The sequence below is a fragment of the Lepisma saccharinum genome, chromosome 2, assembly GCF_977018435.1.
Source record: "Lepisma saccharinum chromosome 2, izLepSacc3.1, whole genome shotgun sequence".
NCBI lineage: Eukaryota > Metazoa > Arthropoda > Insecta > Zygentoma > Lepismatidae > Lepisma > Lepisma saccharinum.
This window is the reverse complement of record NC_139230.1, coordinates 55,170,940-55,196,604: the sequence shown is the minus strand read 5'-3', so window position 1 is coordinate 55,196,604 and position 25,665 is coordinate 55,170,940. Positions and strand designations below refer to the sequence as shown.

The 25,665-nt window shown below is 36.8% G+C and overlaps 1 protein-coding gene across 1 annotated transcript in view; it reads left to right on the top strand.

Moving 5' to 3' along the window:
* LOC145984041 (cohesin subunit SA-2-like) overlaps positions 1-25,665 on the top strand; it is a 129,301-nt gene that overhangs the window by 23,484 nt on the left and 80,152 nt on the right. The window contains exons 5-9 of the mRNA XM_083117381.1: positions 9,203-9,357; positions 10,572-10,745; positions 12,088-12,292; positions 15,640-15,865; positions 24,250-24,403. Of these exons, the coding sequence (XP_082973507.1) occupies positions 9,203-9,357; positions 10,572-10,745; positions 12,088-12,292; positions 15,640-15,865; positions 24,250-24,403 (914 nt within the window). The remainder of the gene's footprint in view (positions 1-9,202; positions 9,358-10,571; positions 10,746-12,087; positions 12,293-15,639; positions 15,866-24,249; positions 24,404-25,665) is intronic.

The window sequence follows — 25,665 nt, the reverse complement described above, 5'->3', positions numbered from 1 at the left end:
GCCTTTTTAAACATGAGTATCCAGAAATAAAGATAGGAACAAAATTTTTCTCTTTGCATCCTAACTGGGTAATACCACATCCAACAAGAGATGTTTGTGTGTATGTATTCTGTTCAAACTTCAATCTCTTTGTAGTTACCCTGAAAAACCTGCTGCAAGAAAATGATTGTTCGGACAGTCTTGTGAGTAAGGTGTTATCATTAGTTGTGTGTCCTATGGAGAGTGAATCATGCTTATTACAAGAATGTCACAAATGTCCAGGTCAGGGTGTAGTAACTGTACAAACCTTACGACTTGAAGAAGCAGCGGAAGAGAATGATGAAGTAAGCTATGCAACATGGGAAGGCTGTCAACTTGTAAAAAAGACAGTGGCAATCGATTATTTTCTTCAAGAATTTTCCAGATCGACTGTGAAGGCCGTAACCCATATTTATATGAAAAATGTGCAAAGTAAACACATTTCCCTTACTAAAGATGGATCAAAAACATGTGCCCAACATGTAGTCATTCATTGTGATTTTGCGGAGAATTGGTCTGTTGTTCTACCAGGAGATGTACAGGGCTACCACTGGTAGAATGACCTAATATCGATTTTTACAGCGGTGACCTATTTCAACAATGAGACAACAAGTTTTACAATTATTAGTGATGACACAGGACATGATTCTTCTCATGCTTTATTAGCACTTCAGAAGATCAAAAAAAACCTTGGTGTTAAACCAACCAGAACTAGCATAATCTCAGATGGGGCTGCTAGTCACTTTAAAAACCGATTTCAACTTTATGAACTTTCAAAATCACCAGCTTCCTCTGAATGGATTTTTAGTGCAACTGGACATGGAAAAGGGCCATGTGATGGGGTCAAAGGTCTAGTGAAACATCATGCCACGAAACACAATCTATCTAAGCCTCTAATACAGGCAATTCAGAGTGCAACAGACATTGTCCAAACACTTGCACAGTACACTACTGCAATCAGGTTGGTACTTTTATGATGTGGAAGATTTTCGAGCTAGAAAACTGGAAGATTGGAGAACAATTGGACCAGTGAAAGGAATCCAAAAATCTCATGCGTGGGCTTATGATGGAAACAAGCTCTCCATTTCAAGAACAGTGGGAAGTATCATGGAATATGTTTCAAGTGGCAACAGTGAGGATATAACAGCTGTTAAACTGCATGATCTTCAAAGTTTAAAGACTGGAATGTTTGTGGCCTGTGTGTGTGAAAATGAATGGTGGGTGGCAGAGGTCACACAGGTCAGCAATGAGTTACAGGAAGTTACTGTTAACTTCATGCTGCCTCATGGCCCATCCAGTGGGTACCACTTTCCTGACAAGAAACAGCAAGCTTATCGCATGTTATATCCAGTTGCATGATATTCTAAAGACAAGCTTATCATCCTGTCCCTGTTGGTGCATCAGCAAGAGTTCATTCCATACTAGATGCTGACACGAAATCTATTCAGCAACTGTTCAGTGTTTATAATGGACTAGGATAATAGAAGGACTGTCTCTGTTATATTAGAACTGTCTTTTTTAATTACTTCAGCAAACAGTGTCTTATAGCATGGATTCATAACATATATTGCATAAGACAATTTATAAGTGTATTAATGTAACATTTCCACGGTTCCAAATTTGTCCAAAAATGTTTTTTTTTTTAAAAAAAAAAACTTCATTAAAAATTCGAGAAGCAAAATGGAGTGCTCCCCTTTTCAGGATTTGTAGTACCCTTAGATATACAATTCCTATAATATTTTTAGAATTTTTGAGATCGGCGTTTTTGAGATAAACATTTTTTTTTAAAAAGAATAGTATTTTTTAAAATTGCTGTTCCAATGTTGGTCTTGGAGATATTATTTGTTTATAATGTAACGGCTGTGGGGCCTGTCCCAAGGCACTACCGTTAGGGGTTATGTAACTCAGATGTCTGGGCGTAGAGCTGAAAGAGAATGCATTATTATCTAGGTAGGGTCTTAATCCTAAATAGGAGAACCTGTAAGGTGTAGACACAATTAGGCACATGAGTAATGATTAACAATAACAAGGTTTATTATAGAAAACAGATGTGGCTGATATATGAAGAATATCCCAACCTATGTGTTAGGGAAAGGGAGCTGAAATGAAGGTAGGATAGATTAGCGATACTTAGTAAACTTGAAGTGAAGATCCTTGTCCATCTTCTAAGTGCCTGAAGACAGCCTGGACTTGGCTGGGTGGATAGCCATCTTGGGTCGGAGACTGGACAGCGCCTCCGGCCGTAATTCAGATCTGCTGGTCGACTACCACACCTCTAGTCTTGTGACTAGGGCTTATATACTTTGGGTGTGGCCGAAACAACCTTAGGCAGGGTTATTTCTGTGCCTCGTGTCGTTGTCAGGAAGTGCAGAAATCAGGGGGACATGGACAGAGGACTGACTGTCCTTGCATCGTGTCATCGGTCGTTCGCATGTGGTGTCCTCACATGTGGTGCTCTCTGCACGTGGAGTAACTGATCGTATCTGGTTCCTAGAAACCTTCTCAGTAACCGCAGCTTTTCTGTTGTTTCTGACCTTACTTCACCAAAGGGTAGCAAGTGCATGTGGACTGAAGACAGGCGAGATAAGATCGATCCACAGCGCCTTGAGTGCTTCCTGTTGAAAACCGCACCCAAATCCAAGTTTACAGAAGGTCATGAACGTGCGGAAACTTGCACGTTACAATAATATGTAGGAACACAAATACTTCAAAACAAAACAAAAAAAAAAAAGATTCATCCATTTATCTCTATTTGTTGAAAAGATATTGCAATTTAAAAAATTTGAGAGATTCAAAGTGGCTGCCACATAGTCAACTTTGAACAGCTATATCTCGAGTGAAAATTAAAATAAAAATAAAAAAATAATTATTTCTCGGATTCTCTCTCAGTTTCACATATTAAAATTTCAGGAAAATCAGAGATGATTATTTCCCCATTTTCATTTTCACTGCCTGTCTGGAGATGGATTGGGTCTACTATTCAATTTCAACATTATCATATGGCACTGAGAATCAACCACAATCAAACAATCTGCCCAGGCCTTCTCTTTATTCACCACTTGGTTCAGCAAATTATGCTTGGATCTGTTCTTCATTCGTGCCGAATATCGCATCTCAAAGTTTATTTAGCAGGAAATATTAGCACTAATAAGTGAATGGAGACAAATAACAAAATAATTACCAAAGAATCTAAACAGAAAACAGTGAAAACCACGAATGTGATGGGAATGGTAATTGAAAACAATGCTCATACGGTTGGTTTACGTGTCAGCACGGCACTCACAAAACACAGACTGGCATCAAAATGGCATGTCTACACAGAATGAGAGTAGTGCTATGACCTACAGCTGATACTGTCTGGCCACAGACATTACAAAAGACAGCTACACAAAACCAGAAACTGATACCATGATCTCTACCTGAAAATCCTACAATTATCCTAGGGTGAGCGCCGCTCTCACACATATACCAACAAAGGGTTAACAATAATACCATTGCCATTAGCATTTACATTAACCATTTGAATGATAACGGCACATGCGTTTTTAATAAGTCTCTTCCACTATCGGTCCTTTCACCATTACTAGAAGTATCTGATGTAGGGAAGGGATCAACCAGCTTTACAGTTTCCAAATTCCTCAACACACAAAATAATTGTCCATTGGAATGCTGCATCATATGAGTGACTCTTCTGTTTCTCCTTTTTTAATGTACACTTTACTAATGCTAACTCACTGAGCATGTCTTTAATGCAAAGAGCATAACAATAAACCTTCTTCCTTTGTTTCTCCTGCTTTAGTTCACTGCTAAAAATAGACTCACTCCTTATTGTGAAATGTTGATTGTTGTAACAACTAATTTAAAGGGAAGAGAATTTCATTAAGGCTGATTTTTATCAATATTGGTATTGGTAAATCATTGAGGAAAAAACTTGTACATGTACATCAAAATTGGCAAATTCTACATTCTATATTACACTAATACCATGGTATATTTAAACACATATACTCGGATAAAGGACATTATCGAATCCAAGGTGCACCTAAGATTTCAACATCCGAAACCCGAAAAAATGGTCACCATAGATTGAAAGAAATATAGTATTCCATTTTGTGGTGGTTTAAGTAGTCTGTATGCATTCCGTAATAGTTACTACTACTTCCATTATTAGAGTAAAAATTTGCTGAATGTGCACATTACTCTACTATTCAAGTATCAAATAAATTGGATGTTAACACAAGATTCTCAGAATGGTAAATCAACTACATTTCAGTAATTTGAAAACTCCATGTTTTCTTTCTCAATCAAACTAAACCAGATGTTGACATTTGTATGCAATAAACATTGTCCTTTGTGTATACAGGACTTAAATTCGTTATCCTGAGATACAGGATGTTCACACATTGCTGATGTATGTACAGTGCGTCTACAAATATTCATGATTATAATTATAAACTACACTGCTCAAAAAATAAAAGTAGTCAGTTATTGAAACTTGTATAACTTTATTGTACTGCTACATATTCAAATGAAAAATATAACAACTCTTCTTCTTTGTGACACTTAACAAATTACACAGAAATTCTCTTTATGTAACTCAATTCATGGTTTTGTTTGTCCAAATGTTTGAAACCAAAGCGTTCATTTGCCACAAATGAAAGGAAACCTGTGTGTACTTGTCACAGATGAAACAAAACAACATGGTTACATGGTAATGCTCACAAGTTAATATGGGATACTGCCTCCCCTGGCCTGAAGAACAGCATCACAGCACCTGTTCATGCTTCTGACAAGATGCTGTATGTTTACTTGAGGTACTCCATTCATCCCCAAGGGCTTCTGCAAGGGCCTGGAGTGTTTGGAGATGTTGATATCAGTCTCAAACACGTTGTTGCAGTTGATCCCAGAGATGTTCAATCGGATTCAAGTCTGGACCCCTAGGTGGACATTCCATTCTTTGCAAATTGTGCTCCTGGAAGAGTCTTTGAACGACATTAGCTGCATGACATTTTGCATTATCATGCATGTATAGTTCATTTTCCCCAAGTTCTCTTATCTGAGGAATGACATGTGGCCCAAGGATCTCATCAATATAGCATCTCACACTTATGGTCCCTTTTTTAACAATGTGGAGATCAGTTTTTGTATCCAAACTTATGCCTTCCCAGACCATAACAGATCCACCTCCATAAGCAACAGTTGGTTGAATTGCTCAGGGATGGAATCATTCCCCTTGCTTTCTCCAAACACTTTTGTGGCCATCTGAACTATGCAAGGAGAAACTGGACTTGTCAGAGAATAATACAGGATGCCATTGTCTTAGCTGCCACTGAATATGGTCTCTGCATTTGCATTGCATGATGTCTTGTCAACTGGGTTTTTTTAGCAGGTCATTGAGATTGCAAAGCAGCCTTCCTCTGTCTGTTTCTGACGGTTTGGTCACTGATTCTCGCACCTAAAGCATGCAATAGGTCCTCCTGCAGTTCTGGTGCACTAACGTGGCAGTTCCGTAATGCTTGTAAATGAAGAAAACGGTCTTGTGCTGTTTTTTGCTTTTGACAACCTGTTCCAGGGCATCCGGTAACACTTCCATGCACTTGAAAACGTTTCCATAGTTTCCATGTGGTACCCTGAACAACCCCCACTATTCTTGCAACATACTTTGGAAATGACCCTCGTGAAACAATGTAACTGCACGAGTGGCTTCATTGAATGACAATTGCTGTCTTCGCTGCCTACCTTGGTCCTCACAATCAGCCATGGCTTGTAAGTACCACGATGCATGCTGACCAACCATCGCACACACTTTGATGCGCATTACATGAAGCATGTAGATGTGTTTAAGAAATGACAAACAAAGCAGCAACAGTGGTGCCATATTCTGTAGCGAAGAATATTTGAATTTAGCTGTAGCCATATTATATCATTTGTACACACAATCATTGTTTTCAAATCTAATTTTCTGCATGTGACTACTTTTATTTTCTGTGCAGTGTATAAATCATAAACTGCTGGTGGTCATATGCACATGAAATGTGTGTCTCTGGAAATAGTAACTCAAGCACTTTCATGCCCACACACAGTTCATGTGCACCTCCTCATGTCATACAGTAGACATCAAGGTGATACACTCACTCGGGCCTCCTCGATGCTGCAGTGGTAGCATCGTTGCCTTGTAATTAAGGGGTCCCAGGTTCGATACCCGGTGGAGGCACATACTGGTTTGGATCTCACTTTAAACTGTAGGTTCAGTCCCTATTAGCCTTTCTGTGCATAAAGTGGACTTAAAACAACAAATCAATCATTCAATGATACACTTACTCACTGGTCTGTGGTTGAACATGTTAAGTGGTCGACTTTTGATCTCGCCATGGTTCAAGTCCCAGCCTGAGTGTGAGTGTCCCTTCATCAATTTAATCTAATTAGTCCTTATCCTTATCACAGTGAATAGCCAGAAGTGGTAGAAAAGTGATACTAAATAACAAAAATACAAGCAGATATATCCATTCACGCCACTTGCACTCTCCAGTGTATTCACCGGGATGAACTTGATGGCAGCCTTGATGTGTAATCTCAACATTAAAGATGTCATCTTTGTATGCCCAGTGCTGATGATCTACAACAGTTATGGACATGCATTAAGTCCATACTGGTGGACATGCTGGAGCATGTGTGACATGAGTGAATATATTAGTTGGATGTCTGCTGTATGGCACGAAGAGCACACATCAAGTGTGTGTGTAAGTTGAGCACAAAAGTGAGTTCCTCCTTCTGGAGACAAAAATTCCATGTGTACATGACCACCAAATGTTTATAATTACAATCATAAGGATATTTGTGGACAATGTGTGTATATATACAGGGTGTCATTTTAATGGCGCCCACGGACCACAGATTCGTATAGAGGACATCAAACCAAACAACTTTTCCCAGTAACATTTTTCCCGTTGGTGCGTCGATTCGACGCTACAGCCGTTCAAAAAAGACCGTTTTGCCGCCTGGATGCTGGCAACCCAACACAACATTTGATTGTACCTGTGACGACATATCCTGTGGCGAAACAGCGCACGGCAGGGTTGCAAGGAACACACAAATTTTGTAAAAAATGACAAACTACCAACCACATTATTAGCTGTAAAACGAAGCGAGAAACGCGTCCAGCAGACCGAACACCATAGCCTACCAGCCAGAAGATCAGCAGTCATCTCAGGGGAAGGGGGAAGTGAACCAACGATATGAGAAATGGTAAAAAACTTATTCAAAATGAAATTTCAATGTCGGATTTTGTCTCAGCCTACAGCTAAAATATCAACAACAATAAATTTTATTGGACTTACAGCTTACACGTGGCTGTTTACGCCCAACTACATGTCAAATATTTGCAAATCTCGTTGCAAGGTTGATATCTACAGGTTTGTGTCCAGATGCCTTATGGTACTTTTGTGCTGATAACGGAAGTATCCGAGGTTCACGTTGTTACCATAGGCGTAGCTACGGGTTGTGCCGGGTGTGCCTAGGCACACCCTAATGGTCTGCTTTATCAAAGAGAATTAAAGACAGATATTTCAATAAGAGAGAAAATAAGCGGCAGTTTGTACAAACGTGTGCACTATCGCTGATGAAACGAGTGTGTATAGATTTTCGATTTTTTTATGTCATTGGAGAAAGATATTTACTGCATTCTACTCTGTACTGCAGCGTCTTTCTTCTATACCTGTCACAAGCTGCACGTGTGAGATAGCTTTCTCCAAGCTTTCCCAAGTTAAAACTAAATTAAGAGCTACTCAGAAGCAGGATACATTGGAAGCCCTGCTCTTGCTATTTGTGGAACAGGAAAAAGCTTAGTCTATTGATGTAAATGAAGTTATTGATGAGTTTAAGAACATTGTACCTTTTGACAGACGTCTCTTGTTATAGATGACGTGTATTTTGATGTATTTGTTTGTGTCATTTATGAACATTTTGTGTGTGTGTGTGTGTGTGTAATTTCTATGCAATTTGATTTTTTCTACTACATATATTCAGAAATTTTCAACACTGTCATTTAGTGAATTTATATTTCTTTACAAACATCAGTGCAGTTAAAGAGCCAAGTGATTGTGTTGCAAAATATGCTATTATAAAGGTACAAGACCTCATTTTTTTTCTTTGTGCACACCCAAATATAAAGTTCTAGCTACGCCTATGGTTGTTACATTACGACTAAAACACGTACAACCACAGTAACAATCTAATGATGAATCAGTACCGAATATACTGCCCTGTTCACAGATGCAAACTATTACATGTGTATCCGGTGCATAGATAAACACATAGTCGTCTTAGAGCTTGTATTACTACTACTTATATCCCTGTATTTTCAATCATTTTTGCCACTTGGCTCATAATGCCCTGAATATACATTATATTATGTGTTGCTTACCTTTGGAATTTTGAGTTCTTTCATTTCTATTTTGTCATCTGTTAAGTGTGTTATCCCCACACCCCCTATACGCCTTCATGGTGTTGTGCTAAGCACAGGGGAGCACTTTACCTTTTTTTTTACCTTTTTTCATCTGTTAAGTGTGTCACAGACAACTAGTATCAGAAGGACGAAGTGGATAGACTAAATTGTAGATGCCAACTTGGTAACTAGATTTGCAAATATTTGACATGTAAGCTGAGACAAAATTCGATATGACCACTTCCACTTGAATTCTATTTTCTTTCTAGCATTTTTCGTATCGTTTGTTTACTTCCTGTTAAGTTACAGAACGTGTTTTCTTGTTTTGTGTTACGGTACATAATGTGGCTGATTGTAGCTATGTCATTTTTCACAGAGTATGTGTGTTCCTGGCAACCCTGGAACGCATCGCTTCACGATGGGATATGACGTCACAAATGCAATCAAATGTTGTGTGTGGTTGCCAGCATTCAGGTGGCAAAACGGGCTTTTTTGAACGACTGTAGCGCCGAAACGACGCACCAACGAGAAAAATGTTACTGAGAAAAGTTGTTTGTTTTGATGTCCTCTATACGTTTCCGTGGTCCGTGGGCGCCATTAAAATGACACCCTGTATATATATATCAGCATGAGATATGCCGTAGATGCTTAGGTTTAAAAAAAATACAAATATTGAATTAACCAATATACATAAGGATTCAGAAATTCATGTATTTAGTATTTTTTTTTTCTATTTAACAGGTGGTGCAGCAGGGAGTGTGAAGAGATCAAGTGTAGCACCAAGCGAAGAAGAACCCACAAGGAAACGTCGCCAGGGAAGAAGGCATGCAGATGTTGTAATAGATGATGAAGCTTCGTTGTATAATATTATTTGGCAAGGAAAATCATCCCTTCAGGTAATTTTGCTTATGTGCATATGAAAATAGTCATTGTTGTATTGTTATAACATAAAATTTAACCCTATAAGCAGCTTTTGCACTTAGTGAATAGAACTTGATTTTAATTTTAATGTTTGAATATATTTGGTAGTTGACGAACTGGTGATAAGTGAGTGCTAAAGCTAGGATGACCTCCTCACAAGTATTTTGTGGAGTCCCTAGTCATTGAATTGAAAATACAGTAACTTAATATGTAGTTTGACTTTGTGATCAAGAGATTCTGAATTCAAATTGCAAACAAATAAATACTACTGCCATGGCTTATATATGAAGAGCCATGGTAGCTCAGTCATTAGGGCATCTGACAACCATGCGAGAGACCTGGGTTTGATCCCTGGCAGGAGAAAACCGGGATTTTTTCCACCTGTTCGAGCAGCTCCGATACCCACCCAGCATCGTATAAAGTGTATACCTGGAGGAAACTCTGGGGGGTATAGGCAGCATGGGCATGGTGCTGATCACATCACCCCCACCTTCAGCCATGATCAAGAAAGTGTGGGGCCCTAACTCCACACCGCCTATACACCTTCATGGCATGTTGCAAAGCACAAGGGAGCACTTTACTTTATGGCTTATATACGAGTTTAAATTCATAACATGAATCAGTCATGAAATTAAGCCTTTAGTTTCAGGGCTCTGATGTGAATTATTGATGCCCACCTTTCACGTGCATAATGCAGATGAATAAAAAGCATTTTGCTGGCTTTGAATAGGAGCTGGAATATAAAGAAAATTTAACCAGAGAAATCTTGTTGTGATGACAATGACGATGACTGAATTGATACTTAAGTCGTGTCTAAGTCAGGGTTTCACCAGGGCATTGGTGATATTGTGTGTGTGTGTGTTCACAAAGAACACCCATGCCGAGATTCAAATCTGGAACCCCTGGCATTGTTGCACACTGTGATAGCCACTCCACCATGGAGGCTGGAGTTCCAAATATAATGTACTTTGTCAGTTGTGTTGAAAATCACAAGTATGTACACTGACATATAATATTTGATGTAAATTTTTGCACATTTTCTTCTGAGCAGAATTTATTGAGAATTGTACATGTAATAATATTCTATTTTATGTGTATATATAGCTGATATATTATAAGTACTTTTAATACAAATAAATGTAATATTGAAATGATTAGCATTATTGAATGGTGTTTGTTTATTTTGCAGCAAATAGCAGATGATTGGATTGAGGCTTACAAAGTGAATAGGGATTTTGCTTTGTTGACACTGATGCAATTCATTGTAAATAGCTCAGGATGCAAAGGAAAAATCACACCAAATATGCAAGCAAGCTTGGAACATGCAGCAATTATTAGGAAGATGACAGAGGAATTTGATGAGGTAAGTTTATTTTTTGAAATTTACTAAATGTGTGTGGTAAAAAATAAGGGTGTAAAGAAATTTGACCAGCCAACAATATGTAGGGAAATTTCGAAAATATAATATCAAATAAATAGGACAAAAATTTACATGTGAAAATCAGTTTGTTATGTGGGGAAATCAGTTTCTGGTGACAATTATATGTATCTCACTAGAGCTGACATTTTGGTTGCTGTTTTCTGTATAAACCATGCCATGCAGGTGTGAAATAAAATGATATAAACTCTACTTTCCTATAATCAGCATGCTATCAGAGACTTGGTAAATAGCTGCTTTTGCTTTGCAGGAAAAACCCTGCTGTTACTTTTATCATAGTTTTGCAACCGATATATTGTGCTATCAGATTCAGACCCTCTTGTCCTTATTGTCTTACACCCATAAGAAATAAGCTGTAACCATGGCTACCAAGCACATTGAGTGGTCAAATCATGAACTTGTGACAGAACTCACGTTTGGGGAATAAAAGACGTGGCAGTGAAACAAGTTCCCAAGTGGATGGTGGCAGGGCACACTGAATTAGTAGAACCATTACAAGTAAGTCTCTTGGATAAAGTCAGTAATTTGCTACTGAATGTTCAAGGTTTGTGTCCCAGCCTGGGAATGGGTGTTCCTGTGAGTGTCCCTTTATCAACTCACCTTATCATCATTCATCCTCATTGTTGCAATTAGCCAAAAGTGGTTAAAAGCAGGACAAAATAAAAGAAATACAAGACTAATGATAATAAACTGAGAACCTCTTCAACTTTTCCTGCCATGTTTAAGTGATACTTCTGCAGTTTTAGAACAAGGAATCTCTGCTATTGAAGAAGATGTAGTCTCCTATCACAAAATATATACAGTGGAACCATGATTTCACATTTTTCAGGGAACCTGGTTTAAAAATCTTAAAATCAGCAAACTTTTGTGACATTTTGCATTATTGGGACCATGAAGATTGAATGTACAATGCAGGAAAATGTAAAATTGGGGTTCCGCAATATGTTTTCAGTAAAAAACATTGGAAGAAATTATGCCAGTTGAAAGATATTTTATGTAGTTTTGGAGAAAATGTGTAATTAAAGCTAAAAAGATAGTATTGAAAAGTTCAAATTAACATATTTCAGTATATGTTATCACCATAAAACTTTGTTATGAGATATGAAAGGAAAGTCTCTGCTAATATCTTGAAAATATACTGTACATGTTCTTCTTATCACAATTAATTTATTGTTACTGTTTAGTAAGTGTTGCATTGACAAGCAAAAAATAATTACGTTTCCTAACAAACAAACAATTCTCCCTCAATTTTTTTGTTCTTTTTCAGGAAAGTGGGGAGTATCCACTCATTATGACAGGACAGCAGTGGAAAAAGTTCCGAAGCAGTTTCTGTGATTTTATTCAGATTTTGGTGAAACAGTGCCAGTATGCAATAATTTATGATCAGTATTTAATGGACAATGTAATATCACTTTTGACAGGACTGTCCGATTCCCAAGTACGTGCCTTTAGGCATACTGCTACTTTGGCAGGTAAGTGCTCTTGGTTGAGGCATGGAAGTCTGTCTCTGATCTGTATATTTCTTTCACCAAAACCATGATTGTCAGTCATTTCTACCATTGAGTAGCCTTAGATCTGAGCATTGCATGATGTGTACTGATTTCAGACATTCATTGTAACGTCTACTTAACTACCACTTACAAAATTATTTTTACTTTAACTTTCATCTTAATTACTACAGAAGTAAATATAATCCCCTATGAAAATTTGCTGTCATGCCTGTTGTTCAAAGTAGGTGTGATAACTCAAAGTCCACTTTGCCGGCCTCTGTGGCAGAGTGGTTAGCACATCACACTACGATGCCAGAGGTCCTGGGTTTGAATCCTGGCCTGGGCATGGATGTTTGTGAGAGTTCATTCATCAATTTCATCACTCATTCCCATCTTCACAAATTAGCCAAGCAATGACACAAGAAGCGAAGTAAAATAAAGTAAAGTAAAGATTTTATTTGTTGATGGTTATTTAAGAAAACTTCTGTTTGGGGTTTTCATTTAATTTTATTTTTTTCAATATTTAATTTGTAAAACTTTTTAGTTTAGTATGAAATTTCATGCTTTCTGGCCTGTTGTACACTTCTCCAAAACTTATCTGACTGCACTGAAATATTTCCAAGTCCATAAATCAATTATGTGGCAACATAGCACCTGAGTGTTAGCTGAGACTGGCCAATTTTTTGAATGATTCTCTACCACATGAAAATTACAGCGGTGATCAATATCCACTTACTAATCTTTTAATTGTCTCAATTTTCAAACATCAGAATCAGTGAGAATTGGTAAGAATATTGGCATTGATATGGGTACCCTTTCAAAGTGCTATTGGCTCACACCTAATTACAACATTGTCATGGTACAGAATTATATTTCCCCAAATCTTCTATCCATGAATGCTCTCATGATCCAGAAGTCTGCCCTTGATCCAACAGGATATCCATGAAAACTGAGACAGAACAAGTCTCTAAAATGTTAGACATAATACAACAATGATAAAAGTACAAAGTCATTCACATTTTGTTTCTAATCCCCCACTTCCATAATTGTTCTCATGATAGTGGCTCAACAATTTGGTTCCTAGAAGTATGGGAATGCTCCTACAAAAGCAATCTCGGAAAATGTTTTATGTGGACGGAAGTGATAGTGGGTTTTTTTTTTGGAAGGGGGCTTGTGTTAATAAAATAATAGTATTGAGGAAAAGTTATAGAGAAGTAATGACTAAAGAGTGAATGGAAAATTGCAGCTTTGTTAATATCAAATGGAAATACTTATTAATATCGAATGGAAATATTTGGTAATATCAAATGGAAATACTATGTTATATTTTTACCTTATTTTGTAAACATGAGGACAATGCAGTTTGTATCATCTAATTAACATTGAAAAGTGCAGTTTCTGGCCAAGCACACGTAACCCCACTTTTGAATCGTTGGTACATATTTAGACTTTATGACTGGAGTATTCATGTCACTTCTGAAAATCAACTATTGATATTTCATTCCTGTTTTCTTTCATTTATATACATATGGTATATGGCATACTTGAGTTACAATGTAATACGAATATTGTATTTTTGTCAGAAAGTTGTAGTTATCAAAATTCTGTTTGGAGGTTTTTCAAATGCAAAATATTTAAGTGTGCATGTATGTACAAAACATCTATTTATTGTACAGTTGAAGTTTTGTTTTTTTGGAAGAAGGGCTGGGCTCTCATGGAAGTGAAATTTTAGTTTTTACCTCCCAACAACCACAGTTAGAAGAAATTTAATTGGAATTTCACACAAACACTATTTTTTGTTACCTCCAGTAAATATTTTGACTTCCGAAGAACATTGTAAGATAATGCGAAAAATACACAGGGTGTCCCAATAAAATGTATACACACTTTGAATGACTATAACACTAACAATTATTATGAATCAGAAAAGTTTCATAATTCAAATTAAAGTAGACAAATGTATAAGTCAGCCATTTATCGGAAGTGTTCAAATTGTTGGCTGTTATGGTCCAGGCACAGCTAATAATGCTCATCAATGGAATCAAGAACGTTCCTAATCATTTCAACTGGTATTTGGGCACATTCTCTTTCAATTGATGCTTTCAACTCATTGATTGTAGCTGGTTTTGTGCTGTAAACATTGTGTTTGAGGTGTCCCCACAAAAATAAGTCCATTGGGGTCAAATCCCGTGAGCATGGGGGAGGGGGAGGGGTACTCGGTGGTACCTCTTTGTCCTATCCATCTGTTCACCAGATTTTCGTCAAGATAAGCCTTCACGTTGCGATGTTAGTGGGGAAGTGCTCCATCCTGCTGGAAGTGCCATTCTTCGTGCCTAAACATCTTTTGAATGTGTGGCATGATGGATTCCTGCAGCAAGTTGAGGTAATTTGCACCAGTCACAGTATGGTACGAAAGGAAAGGTCCAATTAAACCAAATGCTGACAAACCACAGCACACTGTAACTCCTGGTAAGTTCACATGGTGTTCCATTGTCACATGATAATTGTCAGTTGCTCAGTTGCCCAGTAGCTGCAATTGTGATGATTAATTGAGCCATTTAATTTAAATGAGGCCTCGTCACTCCAAACAATCTTGTATGGTAATTGATTGTCCTCTGCACATTTTACTTGGTACCATCCACAAAATTCAATTCTCCAGTCATGATCATCTTCGTTGATAGCATGGATTAATCTAGGAATAAAACATTTCCAATGGGAACTCTGCAAAATTCAGTGGACGCTCGATTTTGGAAGTCCTGTCTCACGAGCTGCTTGACGAACAGATTTTCTAGGAGATTGCTCAAACCTTTTGATGACTTCTCTTTCTCTTGTGAGACTGTGGTCTTGCGGAATGCTTCTTATGGACATTGTGAACAGTTTCTTCCACCTCAAACTTATCTCGCAGATGAGCAATTGTGCGTCGTGTTGGTGCATTTCATTGAAACCCTTCTAAACTGACTTTGCACTTCACTTTGGTTCTCAGTCTTCCAGTAACACTTTAGAATAAATTTCCTTTCCTCAAAGCTTAGTCTGACTTCAGCCATTATTTTAAGTGGTTACACCTGAAATAATAACAAAACGTATGGTAGTTATGAGCTTTCATAGAGTGTATACATTTTATTGGGACACCCTGTATTTGAAAGGCATTAGGACAAAAATTGTAAAAACCTATTTTCAAGCAGATCATACTTTTTGCCAAAGATCCTACATTTCCTACTTTTTGATACAATGAAAAGAAATGTGAGGTCTGTGTTCCATTTAATCATGTGACCAATTGTTGCATTGAAATGTGTTGAAAATACTTCATATATTGTTCTCCTGCTTTTCAGCTATGAAACTAATGACAGCTTTAGTAGACGTGGCTCTAACTGTGTCAGTTAATCTGGACAACACACAGCGACAATATGAAACAGAGAGGCAAAAAACACGTGACAAGAGAGCAACAGACCGCCTTGAGAGTTTAATGAGCAAGAGACAAGAACTTGAAGAAAATATGGATGAAATAAAGAATATGCTTACATACATGTTTAAATCAGTTTTTGTTCATAGATACAGGTGAGTGAAGTTTTCTGCTTATAGGTGAATTAGGTTTATCATATTTACTTCTAAAACTATTAATGCCAGATTGATTTGCTTTTGTCTATAGTACATTAATATTTTGCAGAAGTGATACAGATTTTTATATCATTGTGCAAATATAGGTGCAGCCACTTGATGGGATTTTGAAGGGGTTACAATGGAGAATCTGCTTCAAATATCCACATGGAGTTTGTTTTTTAAGTCTGTGGAAAATTCCATTTCCAGTACTGGAAAACTTGGAAAAATTCAGGGTTTTGGTTAGTTCTATTCTGCAGTTACTAGGTAAATTCAATTGAGAACGAACAGTTTGGTTTTCATTCGACAAGGCAGGATCAGTCTATAGTTTCCCATCATAGTATTTATTGTTGTCTATAGATTGGAGACTATTTCTTTGTATTAGTGGTTCCTTGTTTGTCCTAATGATTGTGAGTTTACAATGTCAATGTAGGATTATGCTAGGAATTTCTCAATGGTCTACACTCACCAATCATAAAAGCACTAGCTATGAGATTACGGAAGGGATGTTAGTTTAAAAGCAAGCTGTAATCACATTACATGTTGAATCTTGTTTCATGTTTTTCTACCACTTAACATGCTCGAGCACAAATATGGCGATTAAGTGATCGACTCATGGCCTTGCTACCGAAGGTGCTGCACTCAAGTCCTGGGGTGTTTCTTTTTTAGTGTACCCTCATCACTTTAATTAAATCATTGTTCATCCTCATTGTCACATTAAAAAAAGTGACAGAAAAGTGACATGAAATAAGAAAAATTCAAATATTTTGCATCCTAAAGAAACTGTTATCTGAATTGAACTTTGCACAGGCACTAATAAAATAACTCATTATTCTTTTCTCTTTCATGTTTATACAGATTAACCTGTTCTAAAAACAGGATGAAAACAGAAGAGTCAATGCAGCATGAGAATAAAATATCTGCAGGGTGCCTGATTTTGGAGATATTGCATCTCCATTGTCAGTATAAAAAGGAAGGTAAAGAAAAAGCATTCTCAATCACTGGATGTATGTAATACTGATGTGATCCTGCCTACCTTCTTTTCTAACCTGACAATGTGGGTATGACATGACATGGATGTGTTGATGGCCTGCTGAGGCTATTTATTCTCATGTTATGTTGCCTCTTGCATTTTTATTCTGCATTTAGTCCAGGTAAGATTTTATACTTTTGAGCACTTTGTTTTTTCTTACGTTTGAAGCAGACTTATGTTTAGTTTCAATTCTGTCTTGATTTTCAGTTCATGGAATACAGTTGAATTATTTGCTTCAGGCCACTTATGTACACAAAAATTTTAGGAGAACTTAGTACGTTTATCCTATTTGTGCCATAACTGCTTTCGTTACTTTCATTTGCAGCATTTCTAAATTGACTTTTCACATACTTTGCAGACATTATAAAAAATATTTGTATCTGTCCATCCTTATTGGACACATTAGGAAAAAAATACCATTATTTTTCACTGTTGTTATACTTCATGATTTGTTTGAGAGTAACATTAATTGCAGGTTTCAATTTTACTATTTCTTTTTCTTTTTGCTTTGATCATGTGATAGAGAAGAATCAGCACATGTTGATTAGTTAATCATATCAGAACCTGCATATATTTTATAATCAGATTTGTAGGTTTCATCCATTTCCATATTTTTTGTTTTGGAGGATCATATGCATTAAAAGAGTGAAATAATCTTACAATGAAACTTCAGTTTTTATTGGCTTTGTGCTGTGTTTCAAAAATATAAAGAGAAATAAAAAAAATTGTATGTTTTTGAAGTTTAATTTTTTTTAGAATTTTATGGAAGGAAAATCCAATTTTTTTCTCTAGATGTCTGCTGTTTTACTTTTTGTTTTCTGAGATTATCAATAAAAAGAGCACATTGATGAAATGAAGTTTTAGCAGCTGGATAAGAGGAAAATTCAGCTGGTACATGTTGGAAGAAGATGCAACAAATGAACTGTTCAAGTTGAATTTTTAAAGGTAACAAACAATACAACAAACAATTATAAGCTGTATATGTTGGATATGGTGCCTGTCTGAAAAATACAGGGTAAAATGATGCTAGAGGTGGTTGCATACTTCTGTATAAAAGGCATAGATTTTGTTTCTATAAGGTCACTGGTACAGATTCGTTAAATAAAATGCACGGCATTGGAGAGGATTGAGATATCTTGATGGGTGTTTCCTTTGTCACTGGAAAGTGTTTCTGAACACATGGTTTAGACATAGTTGCAGATATGATATGATGGAATGGATCTGTGTGCATGCTTGTATATTAGTGTGTATACAGTGGAACCTTGATTTCTGTTCCTGCATTTTACATTTCCCACATGAAACATCTTAACTTTTCTGGGACCAAAATAATACTAACATTATTTCCCAGATTTTACATTTTCCTGAATTTTATGTTCGTAGTCACTGAAAAAGAATGTGTGATCAAGGTTCCATTGTGTGTACATGAACCCATGATGCATGATAGGTGATTTCACATTCATAATGATTGGAATTTGAAGGACTTATCTTTACTACTCTTTGATAAGAAAAAAGGGCTTATACAATGCATGAACTCAAATGGGTGCTATAAATCACACCACACGCCTTGGTGATAGCAAGTGAAATGTTAAATTAGAGAGCAGTGATAAAAATGGAGAGGTATAAACATAGGTTTTACATGCAGATTTATCTTTTCAGCCTAAAGCGTTACATGGTATGAACTATGTGTTTATGTGTGTGTGTGTGTGTGTGTGTGTGTGTGTGTAGGTGGTGTTGTATAGGATTCAAATTGTTCCTAGTTGGGGTAATATTTGTTGGCATTAAAGGATTTTATGGAGGTTTTGTAGGTAAACTAAGAATTTTCTCCGTTATAAAATCCATATGTTAAATATTTTAGATATAGTGCAGTACATGCAAGTGTTTATTGTAATTGTTTCCCTACCCTTGGCTAATATATGTATTTTAGTTTTCAGCATAATGTTGTTCATGATATATTAAACTTCACAATCATGTCATGATTCTTTAAAGTAATTTAGCGCATATGTTGATAGCATGTTAGTGAAGGATAAACCTATTTTTAAAAAAATCCTTTGACATTAAATATGAAAGCTGTAATCACTCAAATCCTAAAAGAGTAATTGTCAACCTCCCTCCCTCCCTGTACAACCAGTACTTGAACTTAGTGTAACCTCTCAATCTTTGCAAAGAAGGACTACATTAAAAAGTTTCTAAAGATATCCATTTCGCGGTTATGCGGAGATAGGTAATTGATGATAGGCTCAAGGAGCATGATGCTGACCACCGACTTGGGAGGAACAGAACAGGCCTTTCTTGCCACCTCATAGATGAAAACCATAACATAGACTCTGCCGAAACAGTCATGCAAGCAAAATCCACACTAGAAAGGTTTTCAAAAGAAACCTATGCAATAGTGACCACACCCACTGACCTCAACACTTAATCCCGGGGCCCTCAATAAAACTTGGCTTCCTGCTATCAGGAATATGCACACCCACCCAACCTGCTCCTCCCCCGTGACAAGAAACCAAGCATGGACCCCAAGCGTTCGCAAAAAAGCCTGCCTGCGCATGTGAACAAGTGCCGCTCCACGAAAGCAGACGACGAGATCTGGAACTGCCGCATACAGCATCAAAACCGCAATGCACGGTAAAAGAAGGAAGCACTACACCCACATGAGAATGACAAAAAGTGAAAGGGCTGTGTCAACTAGTGCCGCCACAAGCACAAGCGAAAGAAGGAACCACGCCACCCATAGCAAGACAGTACACGTCTGATGAAGCCATTAGACGAGTGGCGAAATTGATCGCGAAAAACCCACCCAATCATCCACTTCATACCAAAGGAAGAAAAAAATAACATACTAAACTACCTGGATCTCATCATAAGCAGGAAGAATGACAAATTCAAGACCAATATACACAGAAAACCCAACCCCAGAACACAATACATCCACAAACTTTCTGGTCACCCTGCACGGCAAAAGAAAACAAAACATTTGGATCAACTTCTTCCAGAGGGCCATACACCTCACCTTGGATCCTGAAGACCTGCAAACTGAATTCGAGCATATCATCTCCCTTGGCATCAGCAACGGGTACAGCCAACAGGAACTCCTCCACCTCCTGGAGACTACCAAAAGAAGGAAAATGAACCAGCCACACCCCCAGAAAGAGAAGATGAAAGAAAAATGGATCAGCCTCCACTGACATCCTGACCTAACCAAAAAAAAAATCCAAAAAGTTTTAACCAGGCACAGTTTCAAGATAGCAGACCAACCCCCTCCTTCCATAGCCTCCCACCTAACCCATTTCAAATGTTAATACACTGACCGTAATGCAAGAAGTGACGTCTGCATAGTCACCTGCGCATGTGGACGCAAGTATGTAAGGATGTCAAAGCACCGTCTTGATTATAGGCTCAAGGAGCATGATGCTGACCACTGACTTGGGAGGAGAAGAACAGGCCTTTCTTGCCACCTCATAGACGAAAACCATAACATAGACTCTGTCAAAATAGTCATGCAAGCAAAATCCACACTAGAAAGGTTTTCAAAAGAAACCTATGCAATAGTGACCATTCCCGCCGACCTCAACACTAATCTCAGGGCCCTCAATAAAACCTGGCTTCCTGCTATCAGGAATATGCACACCCACCCCACCTGCTCCTCCCCCAAGACAAGAAACCAAGCACAGACCCCAACTGTTCGCAAAAAAGCCCGCCTGTGCATGCGAACAAGCACCGCTCCACGAAAGCAGACGATGAGATCTGGAACCGCCGTGTACAGTGCCAAAACCCCGATGCGTGGTAAAAGAAGGAAGCACTACACCCACACGAGAATGACAAAAAGTGAAAGGGTTGCTTCAACTAGCACTGCCACAAGCACAAGTGAAAGAAGGGACAACGCCACCCGCAGCAAGACAGTACACGCCTGACGAAGCCACCAGACGAGTGGCGAAATCGATTGCAAAAGAAAACTTACGTGGAAAAATGAATAGAAAGCTTGTCAGAGTTAATTACATTAAAAAGGTTAAAAGGGATTGTAATTGAAACATTTCAAAAATACATTTGGTATTTGATTAGTATCCTGTTAGAAAGCCTTCCACAAATATGTGTGTTGGTAGTGTATTTACAACAGAGCAATTAAAATAAAATTTATCAAAGTATTAATAATAATAATATTGGGGACAGGATGGAAATAAAAAATAATTTGTCCTGAAATACACAAATATCGAAACAGTAATGATATCTGATGGGTGTTGATACAGCCAAAGATGACGCCAACATTTTTGAAATACCAGAGTGCCAGAACATGAAACCCTGCATCATTCAGCCTAATGTACTAGTAGCTGCATGCTGAAATTTTTTAAATTTGTTCATAATTAAATCTTTATTATTTTAACAATTACAATGATTATGTAATTAATTACATTAATTACACAATTAATTACAATATAATTATACAATCTCAATTACAATGATACTTCACAACTGCCGTTATGATCACTATTACCATGAAAACTTTTAAAAAATGAGATGACACATCAGGTTAACATCGCAAGTAGCATATGGCCAGTACTTTTCCAAGGACCTCATGTGGTTTTCCCGGCAACCAAAGCCTTGCTGACCAAGTCAATTATTTGAACATAGTGGCTTCAAATGTTGTACCACCAACAACATGTAGTACTTTTCTAACAAAGAGTATTGCAATGCAGAAACCAAAATAAGCACAATAAATGTATTTTTCGACCAATTTCTTTAAAATTTTGACCCCCCCTTTTTTTTCCTGGAAAAAGGGCCATTACTTTGAGGGACACTATTCCCGGGGCCATTGTAGAGAGTTGAGCATGGACTGTTAATTCAAACTCCAAGAGGAGAAGAAAAAATTCAAGTTGTCCAAAATTTGAATTAACAAGAACGTTATTAAAGATGATTTCAAAGGGAATAAATTTCTGTTTGAATTACAGAGTAATTCAAATTATCCAAGTTTGAATTAAAGAGAGTCCACTGTATCTTGTAATTCTGTGTTACACAAATGCTTTGATGGGGTTTATAAAACCCCAAGTATGTTCAACCTCCTGGTAAGAGCTCAAAGGAGGCTCTGAGCAAAGACTGCTACTTCTACTGCAAACTGTGGTTTGTTTTTGGAAATTATATGGAGCCACACCATCATAGGTTTCACTCAACAGGAGAATTGAAACACTGTGGGGTTTTAAATGCCCCACCACACCAATAACAGCTACCTTACTAGATCAGTGCCCAGATGAAATAAGAGATGAAATTTTTCATACAGAAGGATGGGTATATTAGGTTTTTGTATGATAAATTTCAAACCTTTTTTTATTTCATCTGGGTTTTGATTGAATGTTGGGCACACCTGGTACTGTCCTCACATGACCAATGCTGCCAGTGCACCTCGTAACACATTTTTTTGAATATGCCATAATTAACCCCATAAAGTTGTCTGTAATGCATAAAAATTTATCGTTCTTTAAACAATTCAATAAATACCCACACAGACCATCAATATACATCAAAAATTATTGCAAAAGACTCCATGCTTTTCTTTACTTCATACGAGTACAAAACATTTTTACACCTTAGTAACTTTTTCTGCATATTGAACATTCACGTGGAGCATGCTTTTGTTGTTTAATGTTTGAAGTAGGGATGTGATGAAGCTGAAAATTTACCGATGCCAATGTACTCACCCATAATTTTTGGAACCAATACCGATGCCGATATTTAACCGATTCTGATACATAAGATTATTCAACAGAAATGGGATGTTATTTTCAGCATGACAAAAATAAATATGCTGTGTGCATTTCTATTGCATATCATATGTATATACATATATATTCTCAAGAGATGCAAATGTACATTTTCATCTAAAAAAAAGTGATTATGTGAACCGTTAAGAAGAACATAGATTCTCAAGAGATTTAACATTAGTACACAAGCATTTCTTTGAAATGCAAAATGAATTTCTGTTCTTAATGTTGTAAATTTAATGCTGGCAGATTCAACTTCAGAAATACAAGTTTTTGAAGCACTTCTGGAAGTAACCTACTTCTTCTCTTATCGCAAATCTGTCCAGCAACACTGAATACTGATGCAGCAGGTATGCCCAAGTATTTTCTCACCACTTGCTTCAGGTTTGGATACTCACTTTTGAATTTCCAATACAACAGCAGATGTTGGTCACGTGGAATAGTTGGTTCAGCAATGTACTGTTTTATTTCTGATTTTCAGGTAGGTTGATCCTCTGAATGAGAGTTTGCAATAATTTTATTAAAAAGACTCTACAAATGATGAAGAATCATAACCTAATTTTCAATAAATCTTAAAAAATTAAAATATAAAACCTATTAGAAGGTAAACTCTAGTATTATCTGTACCGGGTTAAATATCGGAATTTTGCCAATACTGATACCAATGCCGATATGTCAATTTCTGCCGATTTTCATACATCTGTAATCGGTTTTGGCACATCCATATAGACAAAGTTAATACCCAGTATAAGTTTCATATATCTATTGCTTTTTGTACAATAGTTACATATGCTCAAAATCTCAGTTGTGTGACTTTTCAGACACACTGTATAAGGAAAACTTGTCCCCACGTATGTTAAGTAAGACTTGTGATGGAAGTGCTGAATCAGCAGACATTTTAACTTCAATCAATCATTTACTTGCTACCAATCAATCATTTACTTGCTACCAAATCAGGTATATGTTCCATTTCTTTAATTTATAATGAAGAGTATTGTAAAAAGAATAAAAGAATACATTTTCCAGAATAGTAGTACATTGGAAATGATAAAGATTCGAGTAAATATATATATATATATTGATTTATCCCAGATCACACATTGTTGCTAACTGGAATGATTTTCCTCTTAGATGGCATTATGGATTATGATGAAACATATAATTAAATACTGTTATTAATCTTGTTACTACTTCTTTTCTGTAAATATAATGTGGTAATTGTAAAAGGTGGTACCTTATCAAGAATCTCTGAAAAATGTTGCCTATTATTATTCTTATTTTTAGTACATATTGTAGGAGATTTTTTAATAGTTACCAGGAAATCACAATTCACATATTTTCCCAACTATCAGTAATATTCCCCATCCTGTTCAAGATGTTACTTGCACTGCTTTTTTTTTAGTTATGTTCTATTTATTTCCAAAGAAATTAAATACTGGATTATTTAAAGAATTCTTTGCTATGGCATGAATATGTTTCATTTATTAATGCTGGTAAAGGTAATAAGAATACCGTTGAATTGCTTGGACATCACAGAACTAATTACTTTTTTATCTTTTTAGGGACACGCTACCTGAAATAAGGTCAATATGCATGACTGAAATTGGAGTTTGGATGAAAAAATTTCACCAAAATTTTCTTGATGATTCTTATTTGAAATACATTGGTTGGACTTTACATGATAAAGTTGGAGAAGTTCGGTTGAGATGTTTGCAGGTATGTTTAGCACTAACCTCTTTGCCAACAATATATTTATTAAAGTATGGTACCATCATATTCTGTCAAATTCATGATATTCATTTGACAGGTATGGTACTAATAGTCCTACCACACCTTAAAAGTAGAGAACAAATAACACAAACAAAAAGTATTTAATATCAAAATGTTTCAACTTTCACCAGTCAGTCTACTTCAGTTGTGATCATGACATCTAATTGCAGTTCTCTACCTACTTTTTCTCCTCATAATACTGGCAAAAATGCTACAAAGTACCAGCCAAACAATGATCATAAAATGGTAGACCATTCATCACACATTAATTACTCAATTAGTGTAAAATCACATCTGCATTGAACAATCACTGCATTAGGAACACCTGACATGGAACATTTAGTGAATGATGATGTAATACATTATACAACATGGTGCCTACATCACAATTAGCCAATAATGACACAGAAAAACACAAATAACAAAATTTCTTCTGTGGTCTTATCATCTTGATTGATGCCAGTGGAATGCAACACAGGAATGTATGTCTGATACAACCAGTGTGAATGGAGTCACTCCACACTTTGTTTTATGTCACTCAACTTAAAAAAAAAAAGGCTTTGAACAAAACATATTTTTAATAATTGCTGAAAATTTTCCAATTTACATTTGTCTTGACAAGAAGAAAAGGTTAAGTCCACTTTACGATCAGAACAGCTAATCAGGACTGGGCCTACAGATTTTAAAACAAGATTTTGACACCCCAGAATTCTAGTCTGGGACCTAACTTTTGGGGATCTGAATCTAACTTTGGGGGCAGAATCCAAAAGTTCTCTGCCCCATTAAAAGAGCAGACAATACTAATGCTAAATTACTGTACATTTGCAAAATCATAAAAATTAGTCATTAACTTGCTTCTGAGGTCCTACGAGCTTAAGACAAGTTCCACCAACATAAGTCCCAGGTTCGAATCCTGGCCTGGGCATGGATATTTGTGAGTGTCCATTCATCAATTTCATCATATCATCACTCATTCCATCTTCGCAAATTAGCCAAAGGTGGCACAAAAAGAGAAGTAATAAAGCAAATCAGTCAATCAATCTGAAAATTGTTAGGTGGGCAAGTGCGCTCCCCCCCCCCCCCAAGGTATGCCTAATTAATCTGGGACTCCTTGAATACAAGATAATAGCAATTACCACTACTAGTATACAGAAGGTCGATCCATGTATATGTGTCCGATTTTGAACCGTCACCCCTGCACACACAAT